This window comes from Mobula hypostoma, chromosome 3, assembly GCF_963921235.1.
Source record: "Mobula hypostoma chromosome 3, sMobHyp1.1, whole genome shotgun sequence".
Taxonomy (NCBI): domain Eukaryota; kingdom Metazoa; phylum Chordata; class Chondrichthyes; order Myliobatiformes; family Myliobatidae; genus Mobula; species Mobula hypostoma.
Window position 1 is genome coordinate 94,446,126 of NC_086099.1, and position 15,237 is coordinate 94,461,362.

General features: G+C 40.3%; 1 protein-coding gene across 3 annotated transcripts in view; it reads right to left on the reverse strand.

Annotated features, from left to right (window-relative positions):
• Positions 1 to 2,532: 2,532 nt before the first annotated feature.
• The window catches only part of lin54 (lin-54 DREAM MuvB core complex component), a 95,654-nt gene continuing 82,949 nt past the window's right edge, over positions 2,533 to 15,237 (reverse strand). For all 3 annotated transcript variants that reach the window (XM_063043460.1, XM_063043459.1, XM_063043458.1), the window contains 3 exons: positions 13,609 to 13,746; positions 8,720 to 8,922; positions 2,533 to 4,186 (listed from right to left, as the gene is read on the reverse strand). In XM_063043460.1, the coding sequence (XP_062899530.1) occupies positions 3,985 to 4,186; positions 8,720 to 8,922; positions 13,609 to 13,746 (543 nt within the window). In that variant the 3' untranslated portion in view covers positions 2,533 to 3,984. The remainder of the gene's footprint in view (positions 4,187 to 8,719; positions 8,923 to 13,608; positions 13,747 to 15,237) is intronic.

Here is a 15,237-nt window from a genome sequence, read left to right on the forward strand (position 1 = left end):
AACTTAAGATATGACATTGTCAGGAAGAATTACTTGATAAATTCTTGTAGCAACAATATTTCAATAGATGCTTAGGCAGGTCTTACTTTAGGGGCTAAAAATCGTACTTTCAGCACATGCTCTAGGTCCCAAAGCTTTGTTAATGCTATTCTGAAGCAGCTCTAGGTAGATGCTCTCAATAGGACTGCTGATAAGAGTCAGCAGACAAGACAGGATAAGACAAAGGCCAAGGAAGCAACAAGATTGTGTGTTATGTCATGTGCCTGACATCATGGTTAAAATTTTAAATCATACAAAATTTAACAAATATATAACACAATTCCAGAAAAAGGCTGAGGATGAAACCCATCTGTTTCCTTAGTGATTCAAAGAAGAAGCAATTTGGAGAAACCCACACAACCAAACCTCGTAACTTGCACCTCCAGCTGTTTTCTTGCTCCTTTGTGTGGGAAACACCATATAGGGATCTGAAAGAGAATATCCAACAACAAAAACAAGCTAAACTACAACTTCTTATCCAATTTTATTCTTAGGAAGGTGTGAACTTCTTACGAGATTGCACACAGACTGCAAATGTGAAGGTTGGGGGTCACCTGCTTATGAGTGTTATCCAATGCCACACAGCACGTTGCTCAGAGGTGGACAAGAACATTAGGGAGGATTTATGGATTTCATATGGCTTTTCTCAGTTCTTCTCCATAGCAATGCAGTTGAACAATTGAAATTTAGATCAGAAAACAAAGGATCCATGCCAGAAACTCAAGTACCCTGATCCATAGATCCCTTCCAATACCATCTTAAAAATATAATTAGTCTGGTCTCCACCAGAATACTTCTTTAAATTGTGTCAGGTTATCATTCAGCATATACATTTTAAAATTAAATTCCAAAATTGCAATCATTGTGGTTTATTCTCCAACCTCTTGAAATCGATGTCTACATAAATAAAGGGCGTCATTAGTAGAAAGTTGATAAGTGAATCTACATATTCAATGGGAACACTCACAACACACTGGAGGAACTCAGCAGGTAGGGCGGCATCCGTGGAAACGATCAGTCAACGTTTCCACGGATGCTGCCCGACCTGCTGAGTTCTTCCAGTGTGTTGTGAGTGTTGCTTTGACCCCAGCATCTGCAGGTTATTTTGTGTTTACATATTTAATGGGTCTGTTTAAATGTGTTTTCCAATCTGTCCAAATGGAATTTATCAAGCTGTGAAAATGACAACAATTTGGAAATCTCCACTGAGATTGTCACAATTTATGACGAAGTTACAAAAGTAGCATAATTATGTTTGAGTAGATCTTGCTTACTGAGATTGTTACAAGCAGTACAAAGAGCATATACTGCTTTTCACTGTTACATGGTCATCCTAAATCCTGCATCTGAAATAGTTAAATATGATGAATGGAGTGCGTCATCTATTCAAGTACTAATGTTCACTGAAAAGCAAAAAAAAAAATGCAAGTGTTGGAAATCTGATACAAAAATGCTGGGATACACAATAGGTCAGGCAGCACCTGTAGAGAGACAGACAGAGCCAATGTTTCTTCATGACCACCCGAATAAAATGTCATTTATCTGAAATGTAAATTTTCTTTCTTTTTTCAGGTTCTGCCTAATCTTCTGACTATCTTCAATCCTTTCTGCTTTTATTACTTGTGTTCGCCAATTTACCAGGTTTATAGCACCATTTAAAAATAACCTCACAACTAAAAGTATTACCTGAAGTTGCACTATAACTTTAAAGTTTTCATATAAAACCTATTTAACCAAACATAATTAAAATGAATGTAACAGAAATAAAGCATGCTTCTGTTTTCAGATGTGACACAGAAGGAAATGAACTCATTTAATATTACATAAAGCTTATTGTAATGCATTTGAATGGAGTAGCAAGAAATAGTATTACATGAAAAATGGAGAAATACAGATAAAAGGGAAAAAAAATCAGAGGTGCCTGAAATCTGCTTCTTTAAATTAATGCCAGCAAAACACCCAAAGAAACCACCACACAATTTTTACAATCTACTTACTCCAAATGATATTGGCTAGCCCACGTCTTTTTGTGTTCACTATTTAAATTGACATAATACAGCTGCAGTGACTAAATTAACAGTATATACAAAATTAGTAGAGCACTCCAATCACTGGTACAGCAGAGATAAACTACGCATATCCCCACTTAAGACCTGATAAAGTAGAGGCTTGAGAAGTAAGTTGCCCATTAAAAGACTTTTTATACTCCATCGCTTGTCATAATAATTAATCTAAGGCAAGTATAGATTTTTAATTAGCATCAAATACCCTATTCTAACAGTCTGTAAAAATACATTCTTAAAAACATTTTTATCTATCATTTAACAGACTAATCTTTGTTACATGAAAGTAGCAGTAATCAACAAGCTTTGGTGAAGGTTATGACACTGAGAGCACTAGTTTTATTAAGCTGACTGCTTGATCTTGATGATAAACAGGGATATTTCCAGAAGGTCTTTCTATAGCTGCATATACAAATAAATCATGTAGCAATACTTTAGAAAGCACTTTATTTTTTTTTGAAAGGAACTAAATATGGATGAGTTTCAATTTGCCCACATTTATAGGTCAAGGTTAAAACAAAGTATCTTGATTTTTTGCATATTGCACTGTCACAGTAAATGAATATGTTCAGGTTAACAATGTCACTTTTAGATTTCCTATTCCAAGTTGCCAACCTTCAAAATGGTTGTAGAATTTTCAACACAATAAGGACGTGCAAATATGCTTTAATAGAAAATAAAATACTTACATTAAAAAAGTGTTCTTTTTCCCACAATGTTGGATAACCTATATTTGATAAAGAGTACCTTTCAAAGACATGAAAGATAAAACAGATTACCACTACACTTGTTTCTCCCTTTTCTGACAGCCATTCATAATTGAGAAGTTGCTTCAACATCACAGCCAATACTGTTGAATTAAACCAGGAATGCCTCATTACTTCAATCTACCCTTTTGGCAGGAAACCAGCTGTGCTTCTGCATGGGCACGTCTCATGGCAAAAATGCCTAAGAAGGGCAATTTGTGTGGGAGGAGCCGAAAATCCCTCACACCATAGTATATTGTGCCATCCTGCAGTCTAGTCCATTGGCAGGTCTGAGGTGAGACTACTCACCAGCAGAAGTTTCAAATGGTCAACTATCAAGAGAACTGATGACCTATAGAGTTCCAAAAGGTGCAGTTTTGAATTGATCACGAGTGTGATAAAGCACCACTGTAGTCAAGCAATTTCTAGCAATTGGTAATTGTAGGTTAACGTATTATCAATGTGCTCTGAAACAAGTAACTCAATCGTTAATGGTGTAACGCAAAAGTAAAGGTATGTACATTTATATTATCAAAAAACAATCACACATAATGCTAAGCTTTTCAGCACTTAAAATCTAATTTCCACCCACAGTCCCAAAACATATTTTAAAACAGAGTCCTTGTATCAAAAACTTGATCCTTGTCGAGTTTGTTGAAAGTCATTTCTGAGAGGTTGTTTAACAGTGGGTACAGTATTCAGCTCTTCCATTGTTAAATCCAGTTTGTACCTCAGATAGTTGTCATTCTGCGGGATGGAAGAATAGAATACTAAAAGAAACCCTAACATCTTGAGTGATAGATGATCAAAGAAACAGCCTTGCATAGAGGGGCGCAAAACACGTAAAATGTCATCAAAAGCTTCAAAATAGTGCCTCCTTCATAAGTTTTGCATATTCACACTGATTTACATCATAAAATCTACTTTGTATCCTAAGCATTTGAAATTTTAAAAAGGCACCGTAGTCAGACAAATGGCAGAAGATCTGCGAAGAAATAATCTGACTTATTGAAAGCCTTTGCTAACCGTACAGCTGTAAAACATGGCAAGCCCAAAACTGTTTTTGTTTTAAAATCTTTACAGAATTTTCTTAAATGGTTCTTCCTGTTCAGCTCCTGTAGTGGAGCACAAATGGATCAGCAGCTCAGAGCACAAGCATCTCCTTTGGCTTTGCCAGCTGAGTTTATAATCTGCATTAAGCAACGGCCAAATTCTTCCAGAATCATCCGCTCAGTGGCAGCTTTTGTTTGGCTATTCTTCTCTCCTTCCTCAGCTTGTGCAAGGAGACACTCACACGTTGCTTCTGCCACTTCCTTCGTCACAAATGTGAAAGGTAACCTGAAAAAAAAGACTTAAAATTAAGAGTCTATCAAAAGGGAACCATTAAGAGTTTTTATAACTTATAAAGAAGCTTTTGAAAAAATTCTTCTGTGCATTAACTGATTAAAGTAAAGTATAAAGTATCCAAGGGGAATTTGGTGCAAGAAAAATCAATGGAAATAGTTCTTTTAAAATTGATTTTGGAAGATGGAGAATAGGAAGTAAACTAATTGACAATCACTGGGCACTTTCAAAAAGTGCCCAGTGAATGATAGGCATAGAGCCACAATTATAAAGTTAAGATCCATCTCAGCTTCTCAGCTGACACCCCATGATCACAGAAGCTAGTTTTTAGTCAATTCAATTCACCTCATATACCAAGAAAAGGGAGAAGGCACTGGGTACTAAAAACTGCTTTGGGATCAGACAACCTAGCTGTATGCTGAGGACTCCAGAACTACTTGGGCCTTTAGTCAACACTGGTAACTATCTAGCAATGTGTAAAATTGTCCAAGTTCACCCATTCCATAAAAGGCAGGGCAAACCAAAATCAAGCTAATTCCCCCCCCCCCAATCAGTCCATTCCCTATCTTCAGAAAATGAGGAGTGCCAATGACAACATTAATGTACCAATTACTTGATCAACTACATATAGTTTGCTTTGCCAGAACCAATGGGCTCCAGACCTTGTTGTAGTCATGGTCCAAACCGGGACCAAACGGTAGATTTCCAGGTGTGAGATACACTTAACTGACCTTAACATCAAGGCAGCATTTGATTATGGCATCAGAGATTACTGGTAAAAGGTTAAAACAATGAACAAAGGGAACTTTGCCATACTTAGTTGGTTATTGATTGTTGGAGGTCAATCATTCCAGCCCCAGCACCAAGCCATCAAAGCCCCTGTGGGGCTGTTTCATCTCTTAAGGCTGATTTATACTTGTGCGCAGCAGCTTACGCTGCAGCCTACGCAAGTGGGCTGCGCCGTTGTAAGCATTTATACTTGTGCGTTGGTGTGTCTGCGTCGCTCTGCAATTCGTGCATGTTATGCATGCGCACACACCTGCCCGTGCAAGGCTTCATGGTCATGGTAGTCTTTCTCGGGGTAAACAAGTTTAAAGTGAGCGTCTTTTTTCGTAAAAGTGAAATGTGTCCTCCATAATTTCGGAGGTCTGTAAAGCTTTCTGGAAAGCATTGCAGCCAGAGTTCCTTCCCTGCCCTTCAGTCGCCCAATGGGAAGCTACTACAGTGTAGGAGGAAATGCGATACTACCAAGTGGACCAATCACAGTTGTTGCGGTCTGCGTTGCCGCAATGCGTAGTTACATTTTGAGAGAGGCGTGCGTCAGGCTACCGCGTAGGGATCCGCATAGGCTTTGCATAGGGCTCGTGGCTATGCCATACCTTCAGTGTCAACTTGACGCACAAATATAAATCAGCCTTTACTTTTCTTTCACCATACAGTCAGAAGTGGGAACGTCTACTGATGACAGCACTCATATTCAAGTCCTTATCAAAATGTATGCCTGAATGCAATAAGACCTAGACAACATTTTAGCATTGCTGAGAAGTGTCAAGTAAATTCACACATCACAAGTACAAAATAATGACCTTCTACAAGGTGTCAGTACCAGGGTGCTCAAAGCCTGTGCCCCTCAGCTATGTGGAGTACTTCGCCAGGTATCCAACCTGAGCCTGAGGCTCCGGAGGGTTCCTATATTGTGGAAGACGTCCTGCCTCGTCCCTGTGCCGAAGATGCCGCGCCCCAGCGGCCTCAATGACTACAGACCAGTGGCATTGACCCCCCACATCATGAAGACCCTGGAGAGACTTGTTCTGGAGCTGCTCCAGCCTATGGTCAGGCCACACTTAGATCTCCTCCAGTTCGCCTACCAGCCCCAACTAGGAGTTGAGGATGCCATCGTCTTCCTGCTGAACCGTGTCTACGCCCACCTGGACAAGCCAGCAAGCACTGTGAGGGTCATGTTTTTTGACTTCTCCAGTGTGTTCAACACCATCCGCCCTGCTCTGCTAGGGGAGAAGCTGACAGCGATGCAGGTGGATGCTTCCCTGGTATCATGGATTCTTGATTACCTGACTGGCAGACCACAGTACGTGTGCTTGCAACACTGTGTGTCCGACAGAGTGATCAGCAGCACTGGGGCTCCACAGGGGACTGTCTTGTCTCCCTTTCTCTTCACTATTTACACCTCGGACTTCAACTACTGCACGGAGCCTTGTCATCTTCAGAAGTTTTCTGATGACTCTGCCATAGTTGGATGCATCAGCAAGGGAGATGAGGCTGAGTACAGGGCTACGGTAGGAAACTTTGTCACATGGTGTGAGCAGAATTATCTGCAGCTTAATGTGAAAAAGACTAAGGAGCTGGTCGTAGACTTGAGGAGAGCTAAGGTACTGGTGACCCCTGTTTCCATCCAGGGGTTCAGTGTGGACATGGTGGAAGATTACAAATACCTGGGGATACGAATCGACAATAAACTGGACTGGTTAAAGAACACTGAGGCTGTCTACAAGAAGGGTCAGAGCCGTCTCTATTTCCTGAGGAGACTGAGGTCCTTTAACATCTGCCGGATGACGCTGAGGATGTTCTACGAGTCTGTGGTGGCCAGTGCTATCATGTTTGCTGTTGTGTGCTGGGGCAGCAGGCTGAGGGTGGCAGACACCAACAGAATCAACAAACTCATTCGTAAGGCCAGTAATGTTGTGGGGATGGAACTGGACTCTCTCACGGTGGTGTCTGAAAAGAGGATGCTGTCCAAGTTGCATGCCATCTTGGTCAATGTCTCCCATCCACTACATAATGTACTGGGTGGGCACAGGAGTACATTCAGCCAGAGACTCATTCCACCGAGATGCAACACAGAGCGACATAGGAAGTCATTCCTGCCTGTGGCCATCAAACTTTACAACTCCTCCCATGGAGGGTCAGACACCCTGAGCCGATAGGCTGGTCCTGGACTTATTTCATAATTTACTGGCATAATTTACATATTACTATTTAACTATTTATGGTTCTATTACTATTTATTATTTATGGAGCAACTGTAACAAAAACCAATTTCCCCCGGGATTAATACAGTATGACTACTACTACTACTACTACTACTACAATCATAATCCTCCAGTAGAATTAACTTCCTGAACTACTGCCACTGTCATCCTGCTTGGAGGCAGGGAATGAGGTCACAGCTGATCAAAATTCATCCTGACCACAGATAAACACTATGGTGAGAAAGGCAGGTCAGAGGTTGAATATTTTGTGGTAACTCACCACTTGACCTTTCAAAACTTCTCTATCATCTGCAAGGCAAAAGTTGGGAGCATGATAGAGTGCTTGTCTGGATAAGCGCAGGTCTAAATAATTCTGAAGCAGCTTGAATACCCAGGACAAACTACCTGTGTACTTGATTGGCACAATGGTTTTACTACCTTCAATTTTCATCCACTTGACCGTAAGTACTTCATGGGTAAATTGTGTATTAAGTGTGAAATCACCGTAGGTACACACACCAACCATTCCAACACCAAACACACTCCAGTGACCTTCACTTCCAAACAAGAACATGTCAGCATGCTTGGAAATATATTACAGAGCTATTGAGAAAGAGTACTTTCAGAAAGAGGAATCGATTCTGAGAGGGAACCATTTAATAGACCTTTATAAACTGAACAAAAATTGAGCTCAAATGAATTATGTCTTTAATGCCAAAATGATTTTCAAATATATATCTGCACTTCCAGATGATACCAAAGCTGGCTGAAAGATTGATTGTGAAAAAGTAGAAGGAAGTGTTGACAGAGATATCAATGGCTGGATCAGGTGGGAAAATGATGCTAAATGGAATAAAATTGGGAGAAGTCTTAGATAATGGATTTGAGGAAAGAATATGCAATGCAAGGTAGAATCCCTGAAAGCTGGTAAGATGGCATAAGGTAGGTGGGCCAAGGATAAGCAAAGAGAATACTACAACATGAAAGAGTTTACGTGCAACCCCCGTATTATTGCCATTCAGGTAATGGAGATTCACCCTTACAGAGTCAAAAATTACTACTTAAAAATTCAAGATACTGAATAAAGTTCACTTTGGAATTTATGTGGGGTAAAAAGTAATTGAATAAACATTTTTTTTCCAATTTGTATTTCTTGATGCATGTGCTGATGATGCAGCTCCAGGTTATGGATAATTAAAATACAGGCTGCTTTGTAGGAACACAATTCCTCTATAAACATGGCTATCACCTATATTGGTTATCTGAGAGACAAGGCTGCATAACTTGAATTACGAGATTTCAGTGAGTCTGAGGTTTCCTGTGACAAGGAGGTTGAGAGAAGATGGTGCTCTCGAAACCCCTGCTGTACATGGAGGGTGGGACAAAAGATTAATCTAAGTAGCATTTCCCTTTGGCCAGCATTGTCACATTATGCCAAATGACTGCATGTGGCAATTGTTTTTGATTTAATGAATAATATCCATTTTATGAAATCTGAAATCTACAACCTGGCCGAGATTTGAATCAGTGATCCACTTACTTTCCTCCACCACTTGTAACAGCTGGTGTTGTTCTGGTAAGCAGGTCAGAAATCTGTGATGAAAGCTTGGTCTTGGCAGCCGTCTGTTGCTGTACACGAACCTCTGCAGCATCTGCCAGATGCATTAGCGTTTTCCGCTCTGGGCTCTCTTCAAAATTTTTACAGCCGACGCACTTACATATTGAGGAACACATAATCTTCGCCTGATAAGAAAAAAAAAGGGAAACATTAGCTCTCAGTCAGGCACTATTTCACTCATGCCTCATCATCATCTCTAAAACAGGGAACTCTAGTAACAGATAATAATGCTTCAGAGAGAACAGCTGAAGTTAGCTAGCATCATATCAATTTTGAGATTAATGTCAAATTGTTGGGCAAACACGAGAGCTGAGCAAATTGCCTACCTACTTCTCTCAATGTATGCATTTGTAATTTAGTAAGGATTGTTCTTTCAGCTTTAAAAAAATTATACCTCTTAGTCGATATAGAATTTTGCAATACAAGAATGCCACCACTGACTTTTCATTTCTGTCACTGTGAAGATTTAACACAAATTTTGCAAAGGTTAAGACCACATAGACTCCAAATTAATTAAACACTCTCCTTTACCAATATTTAGTCTGAAAGAGGAAATATTTTTAAAATTCACACATTTGTAGGGATTTATATCACATGTATATCGCTTATGAGTGTAAAATGTAATCAGGAGTTTGTCTGAATGTTTGTCATGTAAGATATGATTGAGGTTGATCTCTTGGACCTACACTCAAGAAGAATCATTGGCAGTAGGGGACTGACAACCTGGTACATACCTCAAAAATTTCCTTTCCATTCGTGAAAGAGAAAAATAGTCAAGCTAGGGAAGAGCTCCAAAATTATTTATGCTCTTGATGTTAAATGCATCATTTACCTGGATGAAAGATTAAGGGGCCAAATTCAAGTTTTCAAAGCAGCAAGAGGCAAGATAAAGGCACCCTAATTTGAGCTACAAACAGGTTTAACTTTAAAGTATCCTAAGTTCAAAATATTTTTTCATAACACAGCAGACACATGGAATAAATAGAAATATGACACTGTATTCATTGATTCCTTCTTTATAAAATACAAGATTCTCTGAATCTATTCTTAAAGGATCAAATACTCTGCATCACATAAAAGTTAACACTTGTTTTGGTTCACAATTGTGCCCACTTTGTGCACTCCTCACAACCTTAAAATCTTGTCTAGCACTCTTCCAAGAATTTCAGCAATTCTCAAATCAATATCCACCCTCAACACATCCACCAATAATTTTTGAAATGTTATTCCTTTACTCTTTTTTTACAGGCTTCTATTTGATCCCTCTTATGATGTTATTGCCTGGTTCTTTTTATAGATGTCCATACAAACTGTCCATGTATTATTTATACTGATCCTCTGACCCCTATATCTCTCAATGGATAATACCATTTTTGACCTTCTCTAATACAAATCCAAAACTCGTTTTTGATAAAACTTTTTTTTGGAGTTAGAAACATAGAAAACCTACAGCACAATACAGGCCCTTCAGCCCACAAAGCTGCACCAAACATAGCCTTACCTTAGAAATGACCTAGGCTTACCTATAGCCCTCTATTTTTCTAAATTCCATGTACCTTAAAAGACCCTATTGTATCCGCCTCCACCACCATCGCCGGCAGCCCATTCCACGCACTCACCACTCTCTGCGTAAAAAAACTTACCCCTGACATCTCCCCTGTACCTACTTACAAGCACCTTAAAACTGTATCCTCTCATGCTAGCCATTTCAGCCCTGGGAAAAAGTCTCTGACTATCCACACGATCAATGCCTCTCATCATCTTATACACCTCTGTCAGGTCACCTCTCATCCTCTGTCGCTCCAAGGAGAAAAGGCCGAATTCACTCAATCTATTCTCATAAGGCATGCTCCCCAATCCAGGTAACATCCTTGTAAATCTCCTCTGCACCCTTTCTATGGTTTCCACATCCTTCACATAGTGAAGTGACCAGAACTGAGCACAGTACTCCAAGTGGGGTCTGACCAAGATCCGATATAGCTGCAACATTACCTCTCAGCTCTTAAACTCAATCCGACAATTGATGAAGGCCAATGCACTGTATGCTTTTTTAACCACAGAGTCAACCTGCACAGCAGCTTTGAGTGTCCTGTGGACTCGGACCCCAAGATCCCTCTGATCCTCCACACTGCCAAGAGTCTTACTGTTAACACTATATTCTGCCATCATATTTGACCTACCAAAATGAACCACCCTACACTTATCTGGGTTGAACTCCATCTGCCACTTCTCAGCCCAGTTTTGCATCCAATCAATGTCCCGTGTTAGTAACCTCTGACAGCCCTCCACACTATCCACAACACCTCCAACCTTTGTGTCATCAGCAAATTTACTAACCCATCCCTCCACTTCTTTATCCAGGTCATTTATAAAAATCACGAAGAGTAGGGGTCCCAGAACAGATTCCCAAGGCACACCACTGGTGACCGACCTCCATGCAGAATATGACCCATCTACAACCACTCTTTGCATTTTGTGGGTGAGCCAGTTCTGGATCCACAAAGCAATGTCCCCTTAGATCCTATGCCTCCTCACTTTTTCAATAAGCCTTGCATGGGGTACCCTGTCAAATGTCTTACTGAAATCCATATACACTACATCTACTGCTCTACCTTCATCAATGGGTTGGGTACATCCTCATTCAATCAAGCTCTTAAGACATGACCTACCTTTCACAAAGCCATGCTGACTATTCCTAATCATATTATGCCTCTCCAAATGTTCATAAATCCTGCCTCTCAGGATCTTCTCCATCAACTTACCAACCACGGAAGTAAGACTCAATAATTTCTTGGGCTATCTCTACTCCCTTTCTTGAATAATGGAACAACATCTACAACCCTTCAATCCTCCGGAACCTCTCCTGCCCCCATTGATGATGCAAAGATCATTGCCAGATGCTGAGCAATCTCCTCCCTTGCCTCCCATAGTAGCCATGCTCAAGCTTTTCAGTCCGCTGTAAGTCATCCCTACAATCGCTAAGATCCTTTTCCGTAGTGAATACTGAAGCAAGATACTCATTAAGTACATCTGCTATCTCCTCTGGTTCCAAACACACTTTTCCACTGTCACACTTGATTGGTGCTATTCTCTCACGTCTTATCCTCTTGCTCTTCACATTCTTGTAGAATGCCTTGGGGTTTCCGTAATTCTGTCTGCCAAGGCCTTTTCATGGCCCCTTCTGGCTCTCCTAATTTCATTCTTAAGCTCCTTCCTGCTAGCCTTATAATCTTCTAGATCTCTATCATTACCTAGTTTTCTGAATCTTTCATAAGTTCTTGTTTTTTTCAAGACTGGATTTACAACAGCCTTTGTACACCATGGTTCCTGTACCCTATCATCCTTTCCCTGTCTCATTGGAACGTATCTACACAGAATTCCACGCAAATATCCTCTGAACATTTGCCACATTTCTGCCGTACATTTCCCTGAGAACATCTGTTCCCAATTTCTGCTTCCAAGTTCCTGCCTGATGGCTTCATATTTCCTCTTACTCCAATTAAACGCTTTCCTAACTTGTCTGTTCCTATCCCTCTCCAATGCTATTGTAAAGGAGATAGAATTATGATCACTATCTCCAAAATGCTCTCCCACTGAGAGATCTGACACCTGACCAGGTTCATTTCCCAATACCAGATCAAGTATAGCCTCTCCTCTTGTAGGCTTATCTACATATTGTGTCAAGAAACCTTCCTGAACACACCTAACAAACTCCACCCCATCTAAACCCCTTTCTCTAGGGACATGCCAATCGATATTTGGGAAATTAAAATCTCCCACCACGACAACCTTGTTATTATTACACCTTTCCATGAGACTTTATAGAAAAATCACCATGAAAGTTAAAATCGTTATTCATTGATGGATTAATTATCATTTGGGAAGACAAACATTGAATGCAGTGTAGCAGAGGTATGACGATAATCAGTCTGGTGTTTCAGTATCAACTTTGGAAAACTGGAATTAATCATTTGGAACCGAGACAGTATCAGTAGATGATAGGTAGACTGAGCAGGGTGGAGTTGGGAGACAGGTAAGTGGATGATAGCTAAAAGCAAGCAAAGTACAAAGAGTTATATTTAGTGAGAATGGGAAAGGCAGCGACGACAGCTAGGAGGGCTATTGGCAGGAAGACAAATCCTACTGGTGTTTGAATTTAATAAGAAAGGAAAGTGGTAATGGAAACCATCAGAGTAGAGGTGCATGTCAGATGGAATCAGATGGGGGAATGAGTGAAATGTATGGGTAGCAGGTGAATGGACGCAGGAGGGAGGACCCTTGGTGGATCAGGAAGTGGGTAAGGTTACTTGGAAGTTTCTCACAATAACATTAAACTCACAGGAATAAGTAATTGAGCTATCAGAATCAATCAAGGGTCAATACAATCAGGAAAGAACAGAAATAAATTTGGGAAGGTCAGTTTTTTTAATTTAAAGTACAGCATTGTAACAGGCCCTTCTAGCCCACCGAGCCCATGCTGCCCAATTACACCCAAGTGACCAGTGAACCTACTAACCTATACACCTCTGGAATGTGGGAGGAAACCAGAGCACCTGGAGGAAACCCAGGCTGTCAAGGGGAGAACGTACAAACTCCTTACAGAATGGCGAATTGAACCTGGATCGCTGGTGCTGTAATAGAATTATGCTAACCCCTATGCTACTGTGCCACCTCCAAAGTTGTAAATGGTCATTGCAAAAAATGAAATTTGAAAGATCTTGCTTCCTTTTAGAAGCCAACTAAATAACACATTTTAAATGGATTGTAAAGTGATAAGAACCAGAAACAAAATCCCATTCAACTATTCTTACCTCATAGCATTCACAATAATTTTTCAAACATCCTGACCTCTTGCAGTTACAGCCTTTACTATGTCTTCTATCAGATTCGCCTTCTTTGCCTTTTCCTATCTTTGGCTTAAATGCTTCTGGATTTCTGTCAAGACATGCCTGGAAATGAACGACAAGACTTAGGATATTTAGATATAACAGAATGCCAAATGGCTATGAAGAGCTGCAGCATCTTTTTCCTTCTTGCTATGTTTTCCAATCAAAGCTACTATACACTAACGGTAGAGAAAACTACTCAAGAGTCCTCTTGTAGCAAATTGGCATCACAGGCAAGCATTCAGATTTTAAAATCCTAATTATCTCCAAGAACTAAGAGACAAAGTGATTTCAAGATTGATTATTTGTCTACAGGTTTTATTCATGTTAATGCTCAGTTTAAATAAAAGGTTGAGAAAGAAAATATTTCAGAAGGCATGAAACCATAAATCAATTGGTGCTGCCACATCTGGTGAGAATGGCAGCTATAATCAAAAATAAAAATGCTGGAAACACTCAGCAGGTCAGGCAGTATCTGTTAACGAAGAAACAAAGTTCATTGTTAGATCAAAGATAGTTTATCATGCTGTAAACTCCATTTCTCTCTTTGCAGATGTTCTCAGCATTTCAGATTTTTTCAGCGATTTCAATATTTCAATTGTCAGTTATTACAGGCTTTCAATCTTTAGTTATCCATTTTTGGTTGTTTACACAGCCAAATTAGCTGGTGGTGTAGTGGCATCCGCACCAGACTTCGAGGCCAGTAGTCTTGGGTTTGCATCTGGCCGGCTCCCCGCATGCTTTCCGTCCATGCTGGGTTGAGCGTCGAACTAGCAACTCGGCCTCGTACAAAATGACAGAAGTGCGAATGAAACAGCAAGGTTCCTGCCCGATGTGAAGGAAGAAACAACAATATAGCAAAAATTGCTTGTTTGATAACTTCATAAGGAATGAAGAGATAAATCACGTCTTTAAGAGACCAAAGCCACAAATATCAGAGCTCCTTCTACAAAGAACAATGAATAAATTATTTTCTAAGACAATTAACTAACTTCCTTGTAGACAAAAGAGACACAAATGGAAGAGAGAGAAAGAGGAAAGAAAAAACAGAATGCTGGAAGAACTCAGAAGGTCAAGTATCAACTGTGGAAGCAAAAGATCAATGCTGACATTTAGTGTCAAGATCATGTAACAGGACTGAGAAGAAAAAGAGAGACAGCCAGTATACCACAGTGCAATGGAGGGCAGGACTGAGGCTGGAGATCCAGATGAGAGCTTTGTGGGGACTGTGGAGGACGAAATGATGGGCAGATGAAACGAGGTGCAGATATGTAAGTGGGAAGGGATTGGGAAGTTGAACGGAGGGAGAAGAAATGAGACCCAGGCTGTAGATGCTTGAATCTGGAATAGCAATCTTCTGGAGCAGCTCAGCGGTTGAGCAGCGTCTGTGAGGGCAAAAGGTACCACTGATGTTGCGGTTTGAAACTATGTATTAGTACTGAGTGTGCAGAGGGAATTAAACCAGTACAAAGAAGAGAGGGGAAGTAATGAACAACGCAAACAACAGGAATTCTGCAGATGCTGGCAATTCAAGCAACACACATCAAAGTTGCT